At 50.5% G+C, this 20,056-nt stretch overlaps 1 protein-coding gene across 1 annotated transcript in view; it reads left to right on the top strand.

The window, feature by feature from the left end:
- Cul9 (cullin 9) overlaps positions 1–20,056 on the top strand; it is a 40,372-nt gene that overhangs the window by 4,294 nt on the left and 16,022 nt on the right. Inside the window, exons 4-26 of the mRNA XM_055613012.1 lie at positions 59–568; positions 1,547–1,682; positions 1,786–1,979; positions 2,201–2,588; positions 3,403–3,595; positions 7,733–7,940; positions 10,512–10,708; positions 11,049–11,266; positions 12,019–12,265; positions 12,345–12,450; positions 12,912–13,139; positions 13,392–13,482; positions 13,610–13,781; positions 15,435–15,540; positions 16,141–16,236; positions 16,427–16,602; positions 16,863–16,996; positions 17,248–17,418; positions 17,579–17,688; positions 17,766–17,948; positions 18,071–18,231; positions 18,472–18,700; positions 18,782–18,971. Of these exons, the coding sequence (XP_055468987.1) occupies positions 59–568; positions 1,547–1,682; positions 1,786–1,979; positions 2,201–2,588; positions 3,403–3,595; positions 7,733–7,940; positions 10,512–10,708; positions 11,049–11,266; positions 12,019–12,265; positions 12,345–12,450; positions 12,912–13,139; positions 13,392–13,482; positions 13,610–13,781; positions 15,435–15,540; positions 16,141–16,236; positions 16,427–16,602; positions 16,863–16,996; positions 17,248–17,418; positions 17,579–17,688; positions 17,766–17,948; positions 18,071–18,231; positions 18,472–18,700; positions 18,782–18,971 (4,444 nt within the window). The remainder of the gene's footprint in view (positions 1–58; positions 569–1,546; positions 1,683–1,785; positions 1,980–2,200; positions 2,589–3,402; positions 3,596–7,732; positions 7,941–10,511; positions 10,709–11,048; positions 11,267–12,018; positions 12,266–12,344; positions 12,451–12,911; positions 13,140–13,391; positions 13,483–13,609; positions 13,782–15,434; positions 15,541–16,140; positions 16,237–16,426; positions 16,603–16,862; positions 16,997–17,247; positions 17,419–17,578; positions 17,689–17,765; positions 17,949–18,070; positions 18,232–18,471; positions 18,701–18,781; positions 18,972–20,056) is intronic.

Below are 20,056 nucleotides of genomic sequence, written 5' to 3'. Positions count from 1 at the left end.
TGCAGGTCAGGGGACAGATCCAGGAGGGGACGGAAGTAAGCCAAGCGTTGTCCTGCAGATCCCTGGAAAGCTGCTCTTCTCCCTGGTGAAGCGCTACCTCTGTGTCACTTCCCTGCTGGGTCAGCTGGAGAACAGTCCAGAGCCGGGGGCTGGAGACCAAAGCTCTCCCCGTCTCACAAAGGAGAAGAGCCGGGGACAGCGGGAGCTGGACTTCAGTATGGCAGTGGGCAGCCTCATCTCAGAGCTGGTGCGCAGCATGGGCTGGGCCCGGAAGCTCAGTGAGCAGGGCGCTTTACCGCCTCGGCCGCCTTGGCCGCCCCGGTCCATCTTCCAGCCCAGCATTTCAGGCCCTCCACTGTCACTGCCCACCGTTGTCACTGCTCCCAGGAAGCAAGAGCAGGCCTTCCGCCGTCGCTCTGAATTTTCTAGCCGCAGTGGTTATGGTGAATACGTTCAGCAGACAGTGCAGCCCGGCATGCGAGTTCGGATCCTGGATGACTACGAGGAGATCAGTGCTGGCGACGAGGGCGAGTTCCAGCAGAGCAACAATGGCGTGCCCCCTGTGCAGGTGGGGCGCAAACGGTGGCCGGACAATAAAGGCTCCATTCTCTCGTGCTGGCGGTTGGGTAGCTAGGGGGTTCTGCTATGCCGCCCAAGGAGAAAGGCCCCAAACATGCCCTAAGGATGTAACTCAGTTGGTAGCATGCTTGCCTAACATATAAGAGGTCCTGGGTTTGATCCCTAGCACCAAGTAAAACTGGCTACATGAAGTTGGTACATGCTTGTAATCCCAGCACTGGAGAGGTAGAGGCAGGAAAATTGGAAGTTCAAGGTCATCCTTAGCTACATAACAAGCTGGAGGCTAGCCTTGGCTAAATGAGACCTTGTTTCAACAACAAAAAGAAATAAAGGAGGGTCAGGCATGGTGGCATGGCTCTTAGCCTAGCACTCAGGAGGAGGAAGCAGGCAGGGCCCTGTAGTTTTGAGGCCAGCCTGGTCTCAAAATCCAGGGACAGCCAGAGATACATAGAAAGAGCCTATCTAATCATTATCATCATTGTCACCATCCAGGGAAACAGCCTATCTAGATGATGACGATGTGATGATGATGATGATGATGATGATGAAAGAAAGAAAGAAAGAAAGAAAGAAAGAAAGAAAGAAAGAAAGAAAGAAAGAAAAAAGAAAAAAAAACCCTCCAGTTCTGGAGTGGTTATAAAAAAAAAAAAGAATCAATGCGTGAGATACATGAGAGGGTTCAATTTTAAAGGGCAGAGAAAATTTGGTGGGTTTGGGGAGTTTGGGGGGTTTGGTGGGATGTGAGGTCACAGGGACTCATACCCAGGAGGCAGAAGCGATACACTGAGATGCCTCCATTGCTGCCAGCAGGGGAAGGTGGTAAGGCCATGAAGGAAGGAAGACAGGCTTACTCACTCCCCATGCTGGCAGGAAGCCTTTAGCTCTATTGAGATTTGCCAGGCCTAGCCAGTTGTGGTCAGGCCCAGAGCTCAGAGGGCTGCGTCCTCTCTCCTCTTCCTGCTACTAGGTCTTCTGGCAGTCAACTGGCCGCACCTACTGGGTACACTGGCACATGCTAGAGATCCTGGGGCCAGAGGAAGCTCCTGGGGACTCAGCTTCGGTGGCTGTGAAGAAGAAAGCAGGGGCAACTGTACTGGGCACAGGTGAGCCTCAGAGAGGACATGGATAGCCTGTGTCCAGCACCAAGCCGCCTCCGAGTGGAGGCTGCTCCAGTGGCTCAGAAACTGACTGTCCTTTCATCCTCAGCCCTTCCCTCCTGGGACTGGAAGCCCGAGGACAGCCTGTACTCATTACCGTATCTCCAGCCTGAGCCCCCAAAGAATGAGGAGTCAGGGCACCTGAGCCAGGCAGAGTGGTGGGAGCTACTTTTCTTCATCAAGAAGTTGGACTTGTGTGAGCAGCAGCCAATTTTGCAGAATCTGCGTGAGAAACTGGATAAGGTACCAGGCGCCTGCAGTATGAAGGGCATGGCGGGTTAGAGCCGGGCACTCCAGGGGAAATTCTAACTGTGAAGCCTGCGGTGGGCCTGCTAGTGGAGGAGGCAAGCTTGGAGGGCCTATGTAGAAGCTATGAGCAGATGGCAGGGGTGACACTTCCCATGACTGCTCCTAGGAACTTCGTGTCTATTTGTCCCTGAAACACATGCTCTTTGTATTGGCAGGCCCTGGGTGAAAAGGCCCTGGGTGAGCTCTCTGTGCCCACAGAGATGGCTGAGGGTGTCCTGCAGGTTCTCACTAGCCGCTTGGAGGGCAGCAACCTCTGTGACCTGCTCAGCTCCCGCATCTACACCAAGTATGGGCTACTGCCTGAGGAACTGAGCAGCTTGCCCTCTTCACGGAGTCGCTCCTGCACTCCAGAGCCAGAGGAGGAGCCAAAGTCGGTTGCCAGCCTCTCAGAGGAAGAGGAGCCCTGTAAAGCAAAGGCAGAGGCGGAGCCTGCTGCTGCGAAGACTGAGTCCCCCAAAGCACAGAGTGATTCCCAGCTGTTTAATCAGCTTCTGGTGACAGAGGGGATGGCCCTGTCTCCTGAAACACAGGAGGCAGCTTCTGGTAAGTTGGGTTCTGGGAGGGGAATGATCTGTTGGAACCAGTAGGTTGGGTGGCTAGGAGGAGGAAGAGAGGGCTGCTGGCGAGCCTGAGGTCAGGCGAAGGTGGCCCACAAAGGAAATAGAGGCTCCCACTTTGGCTAGAAGATCCCTTCCCAATAAGGACAGGTTGGACCACTAGAAGAATGAGGGAGAGGAACCCCCCTGAGTATGCACCTGCGTGGTGGGGTCTGGTGAGGTTGGTAAGGCTCTCCCCCTTCCCCAACAACAGGGGAAATAAGAAGGAGGGGGGGTCCCCAAAACTCCGTCAGGGCCGAGTAAGTGACGCCAGTGTCCAGGAGGAAGGAGATAGGTTGCCCTGATACCTTAATGAGTACCCACGTCTCCCTGTCAGATGACAGTGGTCCGGCCAAGGGAGCCCAGGCCCCTCAGTCATCCATGGCCAGGCCTAGGAGGCTGGCTGGCGGGCGACTTTGGAACAAGACACAAGGTGGCCCGGTGGAAGTGGGTAGAGTGGAGGAAAGCTGTGGAGGAGGGGCCCTTCATAGGGAAAAGCCTAGAAAGCACCCGCGTGTCTCCCCATGAACTTGACTGTATCTGACTGATAGCGCCCTTTCTTCAGTCTTTTTGGAAGAGTCTGTTTCGCAGGCATCTCCATCTCGAGTGCGTGATTAGATCCTTCGTCCCATTGGAAAAGCTGTAAATGCTGAGCTACAGTAGGGAATACCATTGATAGCATGGCGGGGCTTGACTTAAAAACTTGCAGCTTGGAGGAATCACAGTTGTTTTAGCTACTGCCTTTCCCTCACTAATTACAGAAATGGCCAGAGCCTTGCGGGGTCCTGGTCCACGCAGCTCCCTGGATCAGCATGTGGCAGCGGTCCTGGCCACTGTGCAGATCTCCAGCCTGGACACAAACCTGCAGCTTTCAGGGCTCAGTGCCCTCTCCCAGGCTGTGGAGGAGGTCACTGAGCGGGACCACCCCCTGGTCCGTCCTGACAGGTCGTTGAGGTCAGCATGTTGCAGAGGGAAGGGTTTGGGTTGAAGCTGCAGCCATTAAGGATGGTGGTAGGAGGGAAGGAGTCATGAGATCTGGAAATAGAAAGGCTGGGGTTGGAGGAAAGGCGGGCTGAGCAGCAGTGGAGCCTGGGCTCCTGAGAATTTACATGCATGGTTTCTTTAAATCTGTCTGCCACTGCAGAAACAATGATGCCATTACTATTACTTATATTAGTATTATAGTTTACATGAGAAGATGAGAATTTTAGTCACTTATAGTGGAGCCAGGATCCAAACCTAGGTCTTTTTGGCTCTTTTTCTTTAAAAAAAAAAAAAAAAAAAAAAAAAAAAAAAAAATTTTTTTTTCAAGTCAGGTGTGGTGGCACATCCCTTATCCCTCAGGAGAATCACGAGCTTGAGGCCAGCCTGGGCTACACAGACCTCGTCTAAAAATTGTTTTCTCTCTTCTTTTTCTTCTGTCCGTACTTTCTTTTTATTTTTAAGCTTTTATCTGATTTCTTTATTACACCAGTGCACTCTCATTTTTAAAACAGCTCATATAAAAGAACATTGGATGAAAAGCCCTGCTGGGGTGTGGTGGCACACACCTGTCGGTAATATCAAAACGCAGGAGTCTGAAGCAAATTTGAGGTCAGTCTGGAAAGGAAGGAAAACCATTAGAGTGGGTTAGTAAGAAAAGAGAGGAAAGAGAGAGAGAGGAGCAGAAGGAGGTAGCCTATACTATCTGAAAGGCTGTGATCCTGGCTTGAGGCTTATAAAAGAAAAAGTCCAAGCCCCTTTCTGTTGCTGTTGTCGGATGTAGCACTCAGACCATTGATGGATTTAATACGTAATTGATGTTTAGGGACTAAAGAGATGGCTCAGTGGTTAGGTTTTTTTCAAAGAATCTGAGTTTCATTCCCAGCACCCACATTAGGCAGCTCACAAACATCTATTCGCTACACTCCCAGGGGATCTGATGCCCTCTTCTGGCCTCCACAATCACCTGCACCTCAAGTGTGCATACCTACAGACAGACTCACATTATAGTATTTATACTATTATAAAAATCTGATGCAAGACAGGCGTGGTGGCACACATCTTTAATCCCAGCACTTGGGAGGCAGAGGCAGGCAGATCTCTGTGAGTTTGAGACCAGCCCGGTCTACAGAGTGAGTTCCAGGACAGCCAAGGCTACACAGAGGAGCCTTGTCTCAAAAACAAAACACAAAAACAGAAAAGAAAAACAGTGTATTATTTGGATAGAAATGGCCTGTAATGTTTGTTCTAGTGTTTGTGGTCACACTCTTCATGGCCTTCTGTGTCCCCACTCAGCGTCCATTAGAGGGCTTTTGGTATCAGTCTTCACAGAGCTGTTTGTTTTTTCACTGATGTGTAAAACTGCGATACGGCTGCAGCGTGGTTCAAGTACACTGTTGTCTTGTCTCCACTTTTCTTCCCTTGGCCAGCACAGCACTGCTTCTTAATGGATTAGATTGGCACAATAATAGATGTGTGTGTGTGTGTGTGTGTGTGTGTGTGTGTGTGTGTGTGTGTGTACACGACTGTGGTGTGTATGTCGGGGTCAGAGGACAACTGAGCAAGCTGGTTCTTCTTCCACCATGTGGCTTTTGGGGCTCACATGCAGCTCCTCGGCCGTGGCAGCAGGTGTCTTTACACACAGAGCCTGTGTTAATTTCTTAGTTCTGATGACGTTACACCTATCTGTATGTATTTGTCATGTTTCTGCTTCCATAAATGTCTTATCTTTTTAAAAATATTTATTTATTACACTGCTCTTAACCTCTGAGCCATCTCTCCAGCTCTTATCTTTTTCTTACTTTTATTGTGCTGTTCCATTTTTCTTACAGTTTTAAAGGTATTCTTACATGATTTTGCTATCTGTGTCCAAAACACTTTGCTTGTATATTTTTTAAAAATCATATTCACTTTATTTTTATGATCACAGGAGAATAACTACTTGGTATGAAGAGTTAGAGAATAGTGGCAATACCTTTCATCTCAGCTCTTGAGGCAAAGGTAGACAGATCTCTAAAAGGTCATGGCTAGTGAGTTTCATAGAAAGACACTGGCTACACTTCTCTACAGAGGTAGAGAAGGAAGGAAGATAGAACTAGATGAAAATGATCTAAAAATACCTTTCTGCAGCTATTCAGTGCTGATATTTTGGTGACCACTTCCACTTTCATTTTACCTTGTCATCCTTGTTAGAATAAGTGGTTCATAGCCAAGCCTGGTTTGCAGCTGGCTGTGGTGATGTATGCCTCTGATCCTGGCACTTGGGAAACAGAGGCAGGAGAACTCTTATCAAATAAAAAAGTGAGCTCTGACTGCAGAAGCTTCTGGCGTCTATTCTGTTTAGTTCACAGTTCCCATAGCTTCTGAGGAGAGAGAGCAGAATAAAGCCGCCCTTGGTGCTCCTTCCCAGGCCAACTCACCTGCTCCACCATTGTTGAAAAGGTGTCAGCACCTGCTTCTACTCTCAGGTCCCGCAGAGCTCACTCTCAGCCAGCAGTGTTTTAGTGAAGGGAGCGTTATATTTTGAGAGGGAGTCTCACGCTGTGTTCCTTGGGCTGACCTTGAACTTGTGAGCCTCCTGCCTCCACCTCTCAGCAATGGGATTGCAGGTGTAAGCCTCCATGTATCAGCATTTCTCTTGCTCAGTTTCTTCAGCTCATGTTGTTTGCCTCTTTTGTTTGTAGTATGTTTCAGTGTGCTAAAGTTTTTAGGTTGATACAGTTTTCAACTTCTTATAGCTTCTAAAAATTTCTGTCCTATTAGAAAGTCCATTCTTGGCTGAAGAGATGGCTCAGCAGTTAAAACCACATACTGCTTTTGAGGACCTAGTTTAGCTCCAAGCACCCCATCAAGAGGCTCACACGCTCCTGTAAACTCCAGCTCCAGGGGATTCAATGCCCCCTTCTGGCCTCTGCATGCATGCACGCACACGTGCATGAGCACACACACAATTTTTAAAAGGTTAGAAAAATATATAGCTTTTTGGTGTGTTTGTACACTTGTGTAAGGAGATATGTATAAGGGTGTCAGTGGTCAAATGTTTGATATCTTCCTCAGTCTCTCTTCATGTTATTTTTTGAGACAGAGCCTCTCACTGAAGCCAGAGCTCACCGAGCCAGCCGCGTGTGCTAACCAGCCCCAGGGTCTTCCTATCTCTGGCTCCTCAGTGCCCGGCCTTCTCATGTAGGTTCTGGAGACCTAGAATCAAGTCTTGATGTTTGTAAAGCAAGTGCTCCATCAGCTGAGCCGTCCAGCTCCTGGAAAACTGTTTTCTGAAAATGTATATTATGTCTTTTGCTTATATTCATTTCAATTCGACTGGAACTTTATTTTTGTAAATGGTACAAAGCAGAGCCTAACCACTACTGTGTTTCAAGTGGACAGCAGATGTTTCAGTGTCACATTTGTTTGTCTCTCCTTGGGGCCGGGGAATGAACCCAAGGCTTCACACAGCAAGCACGTCCCTGAGCTACAGCCCCCAGCAGGATGCACTTGTTGTCTGTTTGGAGGATGTTTATTTTATGTTGTGTTTTGTCTTTTTAACTTTTGGAGACAGGTCACACTGTTTAGGGATGCCTTGAATTCTTGGCACTTCTTCTGTCTCCCCATTCCAAATGAGGGGATTGTCACATGAGGCACCATGCCCAGCTCCACCATCCATCTTCAATGGTCTGTCCTTCTCACTGGATGAAATATGCCCTTAGTTCTTTTGTCATCTCCTCATCTCTTAGGCTCCCCTGTATTTGTCCTGGAGTTTCAGCTATATACTTTTGGTTATATTTGGCTAACTGGACGCAAAGCTACCATTTTTCTAGACATTTCTTGACTCTTCTTACATATTTTCTTCCTCTTCCTGAAATCTGCCTGCCATTTTTTTCTTTCTTAACTTTTAAGCCATTTGATTAGAATTTAGATAAAATCTGTAGAAAAGAGGAAGCAGGGCCAGTTAGACTGCAGAGAGGAGGGGTCAGGAGTGAGACTAAAGCCAGGAGAACAGGTTGGGGGAGAAGAGAACACTGACTCTTGATGGATGGAGTTAGATGGCATCATGCCTGGAAAGTTAGGCATGGTTCCTGGGATACGGAGTCCCAGTGCCTCTTCTCTTCTCAGAGAGAAGCTCGTGAAGATGCTGATAGAATTGCTGACCAACCAGGTGGGAGAGAAGATGGTGGTGGTGCTAGCCCTGCGCCTCCTCTACCTGCTCATGACCAAGCATGAATGGCGTCCACTCTTTGCCAGGGAGGGTGGCATCTATGCTGTGCTGATTTGCATGCAAGAATATAAGACATCCGTCTTGGTGCAGCAGGCAGGCCTGGCGGTGAGTATGCTGGGCGGAGCAGGACAGAGTGATGAGTGATAGGGAGGTGGGAGGACCACTGGCCTCGAAGAGCTGCTGTGCTGATTCAGACCACGTTGTGGATATGGAAAGGACACAGATGGCCGCAAGAATGTGATCTGGGAGGTCTTGGAGCTTGAGAATGCTGCAGAAAGGTGGGATGGAGTTTTTAAGAATGATACTCTAGAGCTCATGAGCAGTTCAGTGGATAAAGGTGCTTGCTTCCAAGCCTGGCAACCTGAGGTCCATCCCCAGACCCACATGGTGAAAGGAGAGATTTGACACGTGAAAGCTGTCCTTTGACCTCCACACCGCTCTCCACAAACAAATAGTTATAAAGACCGTTAGTTACTGTCTTAGTTAGGGTTTTATTACTGTGAAGAGATACCATGACCACAGCAACTTTCAATGTTTTCCTTTGAAAACATTTAATTGGGCCTGGCTTACAGTTCCAAAGGTTTAGTCCATTTTCTTCATGGCAGGAAGCATGGCTGTGCACATACAGACGTAGTGCTGGAGCTGAGAGTTCTAAAGGCAGCCAGGAGGAGACTGGTCCACACTGGTGGGAACTCAAGCCCACCCCTACAGTGACACACTTCCTCCAACAAAGCCACCCCTCCTAATACCACCACTTCCTGTGGGCCAAGCACTCACACACATGAGTCTATGGGGGCTGTTCCTAGTCAAACCACCACAGATACTCAAGTTTACAATTAATCAGCAGAGTATATGAGATGGCCTTCAACAGGAACATGTTATAGGAAGAGGCAGCTTGAGGAGAAGGGCAGGAGTTTAGTTTTTAGGTGTGCTAACTACCCTTCACTTGAAATTACAGGTAGGTGCAGGCCAAAGACTAACACCCTTTGTACACTGAGTGAGCCCCATGTACAGAAATAATCCCTCACTGGATGTGAGTAAAGCAAAGACAGCTCTGCCACTGCTCTGCCACCTTAGCCAGACAGCAGGGAACCATGTCCAGAGGGCTTGCAGAAGACTGGCTTCCTAACCACTCATGACAGAGTGCTGTCTGCTAGTGTACTGTGGGCATTTGGCTGCATATAGTCCAGTGTCCCTGAATGAAACAAATAAGCCTCTTCCAGGGCAATTCTGAAGTGGATTCTCACAGCCTGGACACAACCACATATCCTCTTAGAGCAGACTAACCTGGGAGGGCCAGGGCACAGTTCTTGCTCCTTCCAAGAGTAGCTAGACATTCTCTAGGCCAGTAGTATGTAAAAATATTTTCTGATCCTTTCAAATTGGATGAGAAAAATATAGCTTTTACTCCTAAATTTATATTCTTGCCCAGGACAGATTTTACAGCATCTTGTTTCTAGCTTGAAGTCTATAGAATCCAGCTTCAAGGGGGTAGACTGTGGTTATCAAAGAAGAATGCTTTTTTTGAGGGCCTGGGCCTCACCTGAATTGTCCCAAAGCTGCTTCTAGACCAGTCCATTACTGGGCATTTCTCAGAGAGGGACAGCAGGGACATTCTCACCTCTAAGATATAATATTTGTTTTCCATTTAATTACCGCTGTAATACCAGCAAAGAAGACCTCACATTACAACTGGGTGTAGTAGCACATGCCTGTAATCCCAGCACTTGAGAGGCAGAGGCAAGTGACTCCTTGTGAGTTTGAGGTCAGCCTGGTCTACAAAGCAAGTTCCAGGATAGCCAGGGGTATACGGGGAAACCCTGTCTTGTAAAGCAAATACAAACAAACAAACAAAACCCAAAAAGCAAACAACAACAAAACCCAAAGACTTCACATCTTCACATTGCAAGTCCTTTTCCTTTAATTTTGACTGCTGTGCTAGTGAGACAGAAGGGCTAGATCAATACTGGCCAAGGCTAGGGGATATTCGCTTGGAAGTATTGGTGTCCACGGGTGTAGATGAGGCTACCTAGGAAGGGAGGAGAGGCAGGAGACACAGGACTGTATTTGGGGACCAGCCAGAGAAATATAGAAAGATGAGGGAGTGGCAGGATACTGCACAGAGGCAGGATTCAGGAGAGCTGTCTGTACAAAGGAAGGGGTGCTCAACTGAGATGGGGGTGTTACTTCAAAGAAGGCCTCAGAAGATAGCTGCAGGCTGTGAAAGAGCAGCATCCTTTGGTGAAGATTCAGGAAGGGTGGCATTCACACTCCAGGAGCCTTGGTGTTGGGAGCCTAAGCAGAGAGAAGCAGCCTGTGGGTTTACTGTCCACTCTTAAATTGTTTTTGTTTTTGTTTTGCTCCCTTTCCTTCCCTCCATCACTTTCCCTCTTGTCTTATCATCCCTTCTTCTTCCCTCCCTTCTCCTTCTATCCATTCCTCTCTCCTTTCCTCATGCCTCTTCACCATCTACTCCATTTCCGTTTCTCATCCTGCCTCTTTGCCACAGTCCAGTTGCTCCAGAGTTTGAGCTCTAGAATGATAACAGTGGCTTCCCACTGCCTTTTGAGGTGGTTCTGGGAACTTGCCCATGCTGGACAAGTTCTCCACCACTCTGCTGTATTCCTCATGATGCCTCTGTCAACCCCTAACTCTGTGTCTGCATTCTTCTCTCAGGCACTAAAGATGCTAGCCATCGCCAATTCCTCAGAGATCCCCACTGTTGTTACCAGCCGAGATTTCGTCCAACCACTGTTTGATACCCAGATGACCAGAGAGATCTTTGCCAGCATCGACTCAGCTACCTGTCCAGGCTCTGAGAGCTTGCTCCTCAGTGTGCCTGCAGCTGTGGTCCTCATGCTGAACACTGAGGGGTCAGATTCTGCCCTCCAGACCCTAGATCCTTGCTGTATCCCAAACCCCACCTCTCCAGGCTCCTGTGCTCAACAGAAATGTGTGTCTGTTGTCCCTTTGGGTAGACACTGGTGGCCCTCTCAGAATGTCACTGGAAGAGAGACTAAGTGAGGGGAGTTCCCAGGGAAGGCAGAGAAACTGACTTTCCTTCATGGGGCTGGGAGTAGTGGCCCAAGGTCAGATGGCCAGGAGTTCTTCCTCCGGGGAACCACTGGAGCACCCCTCCCAACCCAACTGCTCTTGTCTCCCTGCCTCTGTTGCATTCACTGTCAACCTCTTGGGTCACCCCCTTCCTCCCAGGTGCTCCTCTGCAGTGAGAAACGGCCTGCTTCTACTCAACCTACTTATGTGTAACCACCACACTTTGGGAGAGCAGATTATAACCCAAGAGTTGAGAGACACCTTGTTTAGGCACTCAGGGATAGCGCCGGGGACAGAACCAATGCCCACCACCCGTACCATCCTCATGATGCTTCTCAACCGCTACTCAGAGCCTTGGGCGAGTCCTGAGCGAGCAGGTACCATGGCATAGGAGTGCTCTGCTGAGGAGGGACATGTGCCACACTGTGACCAGTAATTTACTCTTTACATTCTGGTCTCTCACTGAAGGATACAGGAATTCTCAGGAAATGAACAAAACTCTTCAGTGCTCAAGCCAGAGTTTTCTTTTGTTTCAGGGTGGGGAAGTGTAATTATAATTAGTATGCATGAGGTTATACAGGCCAGGCTGACCTCCAACTCAAGATCTTCTTGCCTCAGTCTCCCAAGTGTTAACAACACCAGTATGTACCACCATGCCGTGTTAGATTGTAAGCAGAACTTCTTGACCAAAAGGAGGACTACTGATGTCATAAGGAATCCTTTGTGTCTTTAAAAAATAGGTGAAAACCAGACATAAGGCTACTGAAATAAGCAACATGTGTCTTTGAGCCTGTGTATCTAAAGCTTCCAAACTAAGTGGTTTGGAGATGTCATCAAAACAGTACTGTTTATGTAACTAGCATTTAATAGTAAAAGGTAACTGAGATTTGGAATGTGTCGTATTTACCTCAGCAATGTTCCTTCTAGTATATTTATTTCAAGTATAGTTAGGTCTACATTGGGGACCAAACTTTTTTTCCTTATACTTTGATAAACTATGACATAGACATCCTCAGTGTGGGAAGGACGTTTTGGGGGGCCAGCTTTCTGGGGTGCCCCATTTCTCCTGTAGGCTGACTTTTAAGATGCTACTCATGTCTATTTTTCCTCTGGTGTGTCTGGCCTGTAGCACTGGAGATCCCAAGCACCCAGAGTCAGGATGGCTCCCCTGACTTACTCATTCGATCCCTGGTTGGGGACCCGATGGCAGAACTCTTCCTGGACTTGGAGCGGGTGCTGTGCCATGAAGGCAGCTCTCGGGATGCCATGAGGCCCCTTTTCCAGCGCCTCCAGCAGGAAAATCAGCCTTTCCTCCTGTTGCTGCGGACTCTAGATGCCCCTGGGCCCAACAGAACTCTGCTGCTCATGGTACTCAGGTAAGGTAAGGTCTGTCCAGGAACCATGCACAGGGGCTGAGGGACTGCCGGAGCTTTATTTGTTCCTCTCCCCTACCAGGGTCATGACACGACTGCTGGATTATCCTGAGGCAATGGTCCTCCCCTGGCATGAGGTCTTGGAGCCCTGCCTCAACTGCCTGAGTGGCCCCAGCAGTGACTCTGAGGTACCAGATCCCTGACAGGGCTTGGAGGAGGGAAGGCAGAAGTTGGGGCGCCACCTTCTTGGTGAGGTTCTGGGGGTTCAGCAGATCTTTATAGGTCTGAGGACACTCTGGTGTAGGGAGGAAGGAGAGAAGGGCTGGTGTAACTCACCAATCCAGACAGGCCTTGCTCTCTACCAGCCAGCGTCTGTCACTCACCCTGTGGAGTGATATCAGACAAATGCTGGCTTTTGGGATAGCTTGATACTGGCAGGAAGAAGCCTGTGAAGTGACCCAAGCTCTGGACTGCCTGCTGGCTCTGGAGTCCCAGCACCTCAATCTGCTCTTCCACTCTCCTTGGTCCTTTCCCTGGCCTCACAGATTTCCTCAGTCTCTGCCACTCTGCCTGCACTGGACCCAGCCCTTGCCCTTACATGCTATGTCCTTTCTTTCTCGGGAACTCATCCATGTGGCTCTGGGCTCAGACTGTTCAGGAGCTGACCTGTTTCCTCCACCGCCTGGCTCTGATGCATAAAGACTATGCCGTAGTGCTTTGCTGCTTGGGAGCGAAAGAGGCCCTCTCCAAGGTCCTGGACAAGCACTCTGCCCAGCTCCTGCTGGCCTCTGAGCTTCGCCACCTGGTGACAGAGTGTGAGAAGTATGCCCAGCTCTACAGTAACCTCACCTCAAGCATTCTGGCTGGCTGCATCCAGGTGAGGAGGGGCTTGTGGGTGTGGGCCTCAGAAAAGAAAACCGGAAGCAAAGGATGAGCTCTTCGTTGTCTGTCTTTGGGATCCCTGTGTGGTAGAAGTGGCAGCAAATCTGGGCATGAGCCCCTAACTTTTCCCCCAACGTGGTCCTCTCAGAGTTTGGAGAGAAAGGGGTTGAGTGGCCATTGCCTCTTGACTTCCTTTTCTCCCTGCACGTTTCTGCCTATTCCTCCCTGCCCCGTGTTCTGGCTGTAGATGGTGCTGGGCCAGATTGAAGACCACAGACGAACCTACCAACCCATCAGTATCCCCTTCTTTGATGTGTTCCTCAGGCATCTCTGCCAGGGTTAGTGCCCTCTTCTGCTTCCCCCCCGGCTCCCACCCAGCAACTCCTTCCCCCTTCCCATGCTCCAGGCCCTCTCCTTATCTCTGATCACGTTGTGGTCCCCCCACCCCTTCTCTCTTGTCCCCAGGCTCCAGCGTGGAAGTGAAGGAAGACAAGTGCTGGGAGAAGGTAGAGGTGTCCTCCAACCCACACCGGGCCAGCAAGCTGACGGACCGCAACCCCAAGACCTACTGGGAGTCCAATGGCAGTACTGGGTCCCACACCATCACCTTGCACATGCACCGCGGAGTTCTTATTAGGTGTGAACCCATTCGTTTGCATGTATATACACGCAAATATTGTACTGTGCACCGATATTTGTCCCCAAATCGCTGTCCCACAATGCCATCAGTAAACTCTGTCCTTGTGGGACATTTCAAGCTCATTTTGTGCAGCAAAAGCATGATTGACACATTGGCCTGTCTGCTGTGCTGTGTGGACATCTCACTGTCTGAACCCCGTCACTGGTATCCTAACAGATCCACAAATCACCAGCTTGTGCTCAGAGATGAGCAGTTCACTTACATTCTTGCCATGAGTGTTTGTTCAACGCCAGGGATGCCAAGCACCGTACAAGGCTCTGTGGGCACAAGGATAATAAGAAGCAAGGAATTTATAGTCTAGTTGGGAAGCCAGGCTAGCAAATCAATCAGGAGAGTCAGGCCTGATGGCGCGTGCCTATAGTCTCATCACTCAGCAAGCTGAGGCAGGAAGATGCAGCGTTCAAGCCTGGGCTTCAGAGTGATACCCTGTCTTAAGAGGGGAATAAAACCAGAAGCAGGGAAATAAAACAGCATAAAGAGAAAGCATCAAGGTCAACGCACAGTGACATAGCTGTTGTCCCACTCCTTGGGAAGCTGAGGTAGGAGGCTCTCTTGAACCCAGCCAAAGCCATTCAGGTCAACGTGAAGAGGAAGAGCCTGTTGAGAGGACCAAAGGAAAGGATCCTGGAACTAAAGAGGGCCAGAGAAGGCTTCCTTCCAGAAGGTGTTGACTGAGTTCGAAATTGAAATTAGCTAGATAAAGAGAACTCAATGACATTTCAGGCAGAGAGGCAGCATGCAAAATGGGAGACATGGGATGCTGTGTTGGATGTTTTAAAATGCTGGTTAGGTAGAATGAAGGGCACGTCATAGCAGCAGGGGTGAAGCCTGGAGAGCAGGCAGATGCAGACTGTAGCATTTTGTGAGCCAGGAGCTTTGAACTTTATTCTGAAACTTGGGGAGTCATCTAAGGATTTTAAGAATGAAAGAAACAAATTTTAGGGGTTTTTTTTTTTTTGGTGTTTTGTTTTGTTTTTTTGAGACAGGGTTTCTCTGTGTAGCCTTGAGTGTCCTGGACTCACTTTATAGACCAGACTGGCCTTGAACTCACAGAGATCTGCCTGCCTCTGCCTCCCAAGTGCTGGGATTACAGGCGTGCGCCACTGCGCCCGGCTTGAGTTTGGTTTTTTAGTTGGTACTTTGGTACTCATGAAGCTTTGGGTTGGAGGCTAGAATGACAGGTGTTGGAAGCTGTCTATGGTCTAGTTGACAAGTGTTCAGTGTGTTCAGTTAAGAAGTACTAAGAATCTACAGGACTTGCCATTGGTTGGGGAGGGCAACAGCGACCAGGGAGGTGGCCCATTTCTTTCACAGGGGAACAGAAATAGAAAGAGGCGGGCCTCTGTGGACAGATTATTGTCTTATGTTATCATGTTGGCCTTGAGGAACCTGATGGTCATGACATAAGAATGTCTATTATATGCATAGCATGGCATTAATTTGTTATTGAACGTAGGGGGTAAATAAGACCACTTTGAAGAAATATAAAAGGGAAAGCCAGAGTTTGGGGAAGGCAGGCCTGACAGGAGCTGGGGTAGGTAGCGAAGGGATGGTGTGGCCCTGGTTTTCACTGATTTCTCTCTCTCTCAGGCAGCTGACTCTGCTTGTGGCCAGTGAGGATTCAAGTTACATGCCAGCCAGGGTCGTGGTGTTTGGGGGTGACACTGTCAGCTGTATCAGCACTGAACTTAACACGGTGGGGACCCTGTGCCTTTCCTCCATTTTTCACAAAGCCTGCAGGGAGGACCCAGCGTTTGGGGGATGGCTCTCTTAGTTACATCTGGGAAGGTCTCACCTCACCTGGAGTGTGATGCTCCCAGCCGTGGGAGCAAGAGATGGCTCAGCGGTTAAGAGCACTGGCTGCTCTTTCAGAGGACCCGGGTTCAACTCTCGGCACCCACATGGCAGCTCACAACTGTCTGTAACTCCTATTCCAGGGGATCTGACACCCTCACACAGACATACATGCAGGCAAAACACCAATGTATTTTTTTAAATAAAGAACACAGGCCGTGCAGGTCTTGATTGCTGTGGGCAGTTCTAGCTCTGCTTCTTTTTATTCTACTTTATTCTGTGTCTGTGTATGTATGAGTACAGGTGCCCTTAGAGACCAAAAAAGGGCATCAGATCCTGACAGCTAAAGTTTCAGGTGGTCATAAGCCACACAACATGGGTGCTGGGAACCAGACTCAGGTCCTCTGCAAGAGCAGTCTGTGTTTGTAATTGCTGAGGCCCTTCTGCAGCCCCAGCTTCACTTCTTTAGTGATTCTCTGCTTCTGCTCTCTTGCGCTGCCAGGTAAACGTGATGCCCTCTGCCAGCCGGGTCACCCTCCTGGAGAACCTGAACCGCTTCTGGCCAATCATCCAGATCCGCATAAAGCGCTGCCAGCAGGTGGGACCAGCAGGAAGCCCAGGGTCTCCTGAGCGGGTGGGTTCTCCAACAGCTTCAAGCCAGGACAGGAGCCAGGGGTCCTCCTTGGCCAGCTTGGAGGCGGCCTGGAGACCCGTTGAAATTCTTGGGAATTCGGGGTGTGGCGCTGGCCTTCGGTGAGGTGGCGGAGGTGACAGGTCTGTGTGTGCAGGGTGGCATCGACACTCGGGTTCGGGGTGTGGAGGTGCTGGGCCCCAAGCCCACTTTCTGGCCACTGTTCCGGGAGCAACTATGTCGACGTACTTGTCTCTTCTACACAATTCGTGCACAAGCTTGGAGCCGGGACATAGCAGAGGACCGCCGGCGACTCCTTCAGCTGTATCCCAGGTGGGTGCCTCGGAGGAGGGAAACACTCAAGGACTGACACCGGAAGGAGGAGGGGCAGGAGGGCTGCCTTCCACCTGAAGCTGCAGCCAGCGCTTGAGAGGAAATGGAACAGCAGCAGAGCGCATGCTGCCAGGGAGCTGGGGAAAGCACCCCCCCCCCCAGCCCCCAGCACGACTAGGGCTGATCAGCACCTGGGCACCAGCCTCCTCGGGGCGGTGGTGGAGTCTACCTTAACCTGGCCACGTGCTTTTTGTTTGCAGACTGAACAGAGTTCTGCGCCACGAACAGAATTTTGCTGACCGCTTCCTCCCCGATGCCGAGGCCGCCCAAGCACTGGGCAAGACCTGCTGGGAGGCGCTGGTCAGCCCGCTGGTGCAGAACATCACCTCTCCCGGTAACCACCATGCCCGTCCCCCACCCAGCTCCTCACGGTTCTCAGGGATCCCCATGTTGATACTCTTGGTCCTCTTGGTTCCTGTATTTGTCCCTCAAAGCCTGGCACATCCATGCTCCCCTCTCCCTTCCCTCCAGGGACTGCTCCCTGAGACTGGTACTCCTTCCCCTCCCCACTACCCTACCCTGTTCCCACATCCCCAGGCTCCAGCTCAAGCATAGATACCCACCCGTTCTTGGCCGATCTTTCAGATGCAGGGGGTGTGAGTGCTCTGGGATGGCTGCTGGACCAGTACTTAGAGCAGAGATCGAGCTCCCAGCGTCAAGCAGCATCCTTTGCTTCTCGGGTTCGGCGCCTGTGCCACCTGTTGGTGCACGTGGAACCCCCTCCTGGGCCTTCTCCTGAGCCATCCACACAGCCCCGTGAGTTCACTGTGGCCTGTTGGGCTGAGAATCTGCACTGTGGGCCTCCCTGGCCCATCTTCTGCCTCTCTAGGCCTCTGGAACTTCGTTGCCTTTCTAAGTCCTGGGGCCGGCCCAGAGGCTGCTGCAAAGCTCACTCCTTTGTGCCCTGTCTCCACAGTCAGCAAGACCAGTAAGAGCCAGGGTGGGAGCCCAGTGCCGGCAGCAGCCCTTCCCAGCAGCAGCCTTAGGAACATCACCCAGTGCTGGCTGGGCGTGGTGCAGGGACAGGTAGGCAGAGGCAAGCCTGGCAGGCAGGATGGGACACAAGCGGTCAGTCCTTTATGTCACTTACACTGTCACTTCAGGTTAGCAGGTTCCTGGCTGCAGCCTGGAGGGCCTCAGACTTCGTGCCTCATTACTGTAATCTTTATGAGCGCTTGCAAAGAGCAGGCTCTGAGCTGTTCGGGCCTCGGGCAGCCTTCACGCTGGCTCTGCGCAGTGGTTTCTCTGGCGCCCTACTGCAGCAATCCTTCCTCACTACGGCTCATGTGAGTCCTGCCAAGCACCAGGCATGGGCCTGTTGTGTCTCCTACCCTGCCCTTCCGCCTCCTCCCCACTCTCCCACTCTACCCCCTCACGGCTTGTCTGATGTCCATTCTATCGTCTCCAGATAAGTGAGCAGTTTGCTAGGCACATTGACCAACAAATCCAGGGTGGCTTGCTCGGTGGTGCCCCTGGAGTGGAAATGCTGGGGCGGCTTCAGCGGCACTTAGAGCCCATCATGGTCCTTTCTGGCCTAGAGCTGGCCACCACTTTTGAGCACTTCTATCAGTGAGTCACATTCCGGAGAGGTCGGGGGGGCCCAGAGGCCAGAGAAGGGGAAGATTTGAGGTTAAGGGGAGGTGAGGCAAGAGTAGCGGGGAAGTTAGGACATGGTGCTGGCCAAGTGCTGGTAGGGATGGGTCTTGTGACTTGTGTGAGCCTTAACACAGACTTACCTTCTGGAAGAGGAGGCTGGGCCTGGGTCCTGCTAGCCCCCACACTGAGACCTGGCCGGGCTGTATGCTGCAGGCACTACATGGCTGACCGTCTCCTGAGCGTGGGCTCCAGCTGGCTGGAGGGGGCCGTGCTGGAGCAGATCGGCCTCTGCTTCCCCAACCGCCTCCCGCAGCTGATGCTGCAGAGCCTGCACACCTCAGAGGAGCTGCAGCGTCAGTTCCACCTCTTCCAGCTCCAGCAGCTCGACAGGCAGCTCTGGGAGCAGGAGAAGCAGGAGGAATGGAGGCTGGAGGAAGTGGAGGTGAGGGCAAGGGGAGAGAGGACAGCAGTGTGAGAGCACAGAACCTCTGAGAGCTCATGGGCTCGTCTCTCTGCTCCTTAGAAAGAAGACAAGGGACAGGAGACTGACGAAGACCTCTTTATAGAAGACCCAGCTCCAGCAGTTTCTGTACTGGTCCTGTCACCACGCTGCTGGCCGGTCTCCCCACTCTGCTACCTGCACCACCCCAGGAAGTGCCTTCCCACAGAGTTCTGCCATGCCCTTGACCGCTTCGCCAGCTTCTACAGCCACAGTGAGGAGCTAGGGGCAGGATGCTGGAGATTGAGATGCATTCTGGGTGTCAACAGAGGAAAAGGAGAGGCTACCAGGCAGGAGTGTATATATAGGAACAGGTTCTTTCCAGGTTTGGCGGTTTCTTGGAGGAGGGTGCAGAAGAGTGGGAAAAGCCCCATTAATGCTTGCTCTCTTCTTCACATTCCTGGAAACTGGTTCTGTTTACATTTTCTGTCTTCCGATTGTCTGCTCACTTCATTTTCAGTCATGAGAACTTCTTTTCAAATAAAAATGTTTAAGGCCATTTATCACCCATCATTTTAACTACATCCTATGTTTAAAAACACATTTTTATTGGTATAGAAGAAGTAATCAGTGGAGGGCTGACTGAGTTTATATACCTCTGCGCGGCCATGTACCCATCCCAGATCAAGATGCAGAACATTCCAGCAGCCAGCAGGCTTCTCCTTCATGGACCCTTCCAGTCAATATCGTCCTTTTATCTTTCCTTCTGTCATCAGAAACTTTTGCCTGCACCTGCTCATTATATAGATGGGACCATGTGTATGCATGGTCCTGTGTCTGCTTTCTTGCACGCAGCCCGGTATCTATTAGAATGGTCACTTGTATGGTTGGGAGTGTTTGTTTGTTTTTGAGATAGATATGGTTTCTCTGCGTAGCCCTGCCTGCCCTGGAGCTCACTCTGTAGACTAGGCCGGCCTTGAACTCACAGAGCTCCACCTGCCTCTGCCTCTGCCTCTCAAGTGCTGGGATTAAAGGTGTGTGCTACCACTGCCCGAGATTGGTCACTTGTAACATTAGTTTTCATTCTTTGATTTGCTGAGTCTTATTTAATTGTGTGCGTGCATCTACCTTTCCTAGTCTTATGGTAAAGTTAGGATGTGCCATAGGAATTTCCTATGTAATTTTTATTTTTATTTTATTACGTGTATGGATGTTTTGCCTGTATGTATGTCTATGTACCACACATGTGCCTGGTGTCCAGGCAGGCCAGAAGAGGGAGTTGGATCTCCTGGTACTAAAAGTGACAGAAAATTTGAGCCATCTTGTGGTTTCTGGCAATCCACAATCTGGCAATCTGGA

Source organism: Psammomys obesus, unplaced genomic scaffold (genome assembly GCF_907164565.1).
Source record: "Psammomys obesus unplaced genomic scaffold, mPsaObe1.curated_primary_1811, whole genome shotgun sequence".
NCBI lineage: Eukaryota > Metazoa > Chordata > Mammalia > Rodentia > Muridae > Psammomys > Psammomys obesus.
Note: the sequence above shows the minus strand (reverse complement) of the source record. Positions and strands in the feature narration are given on the sequence as shown.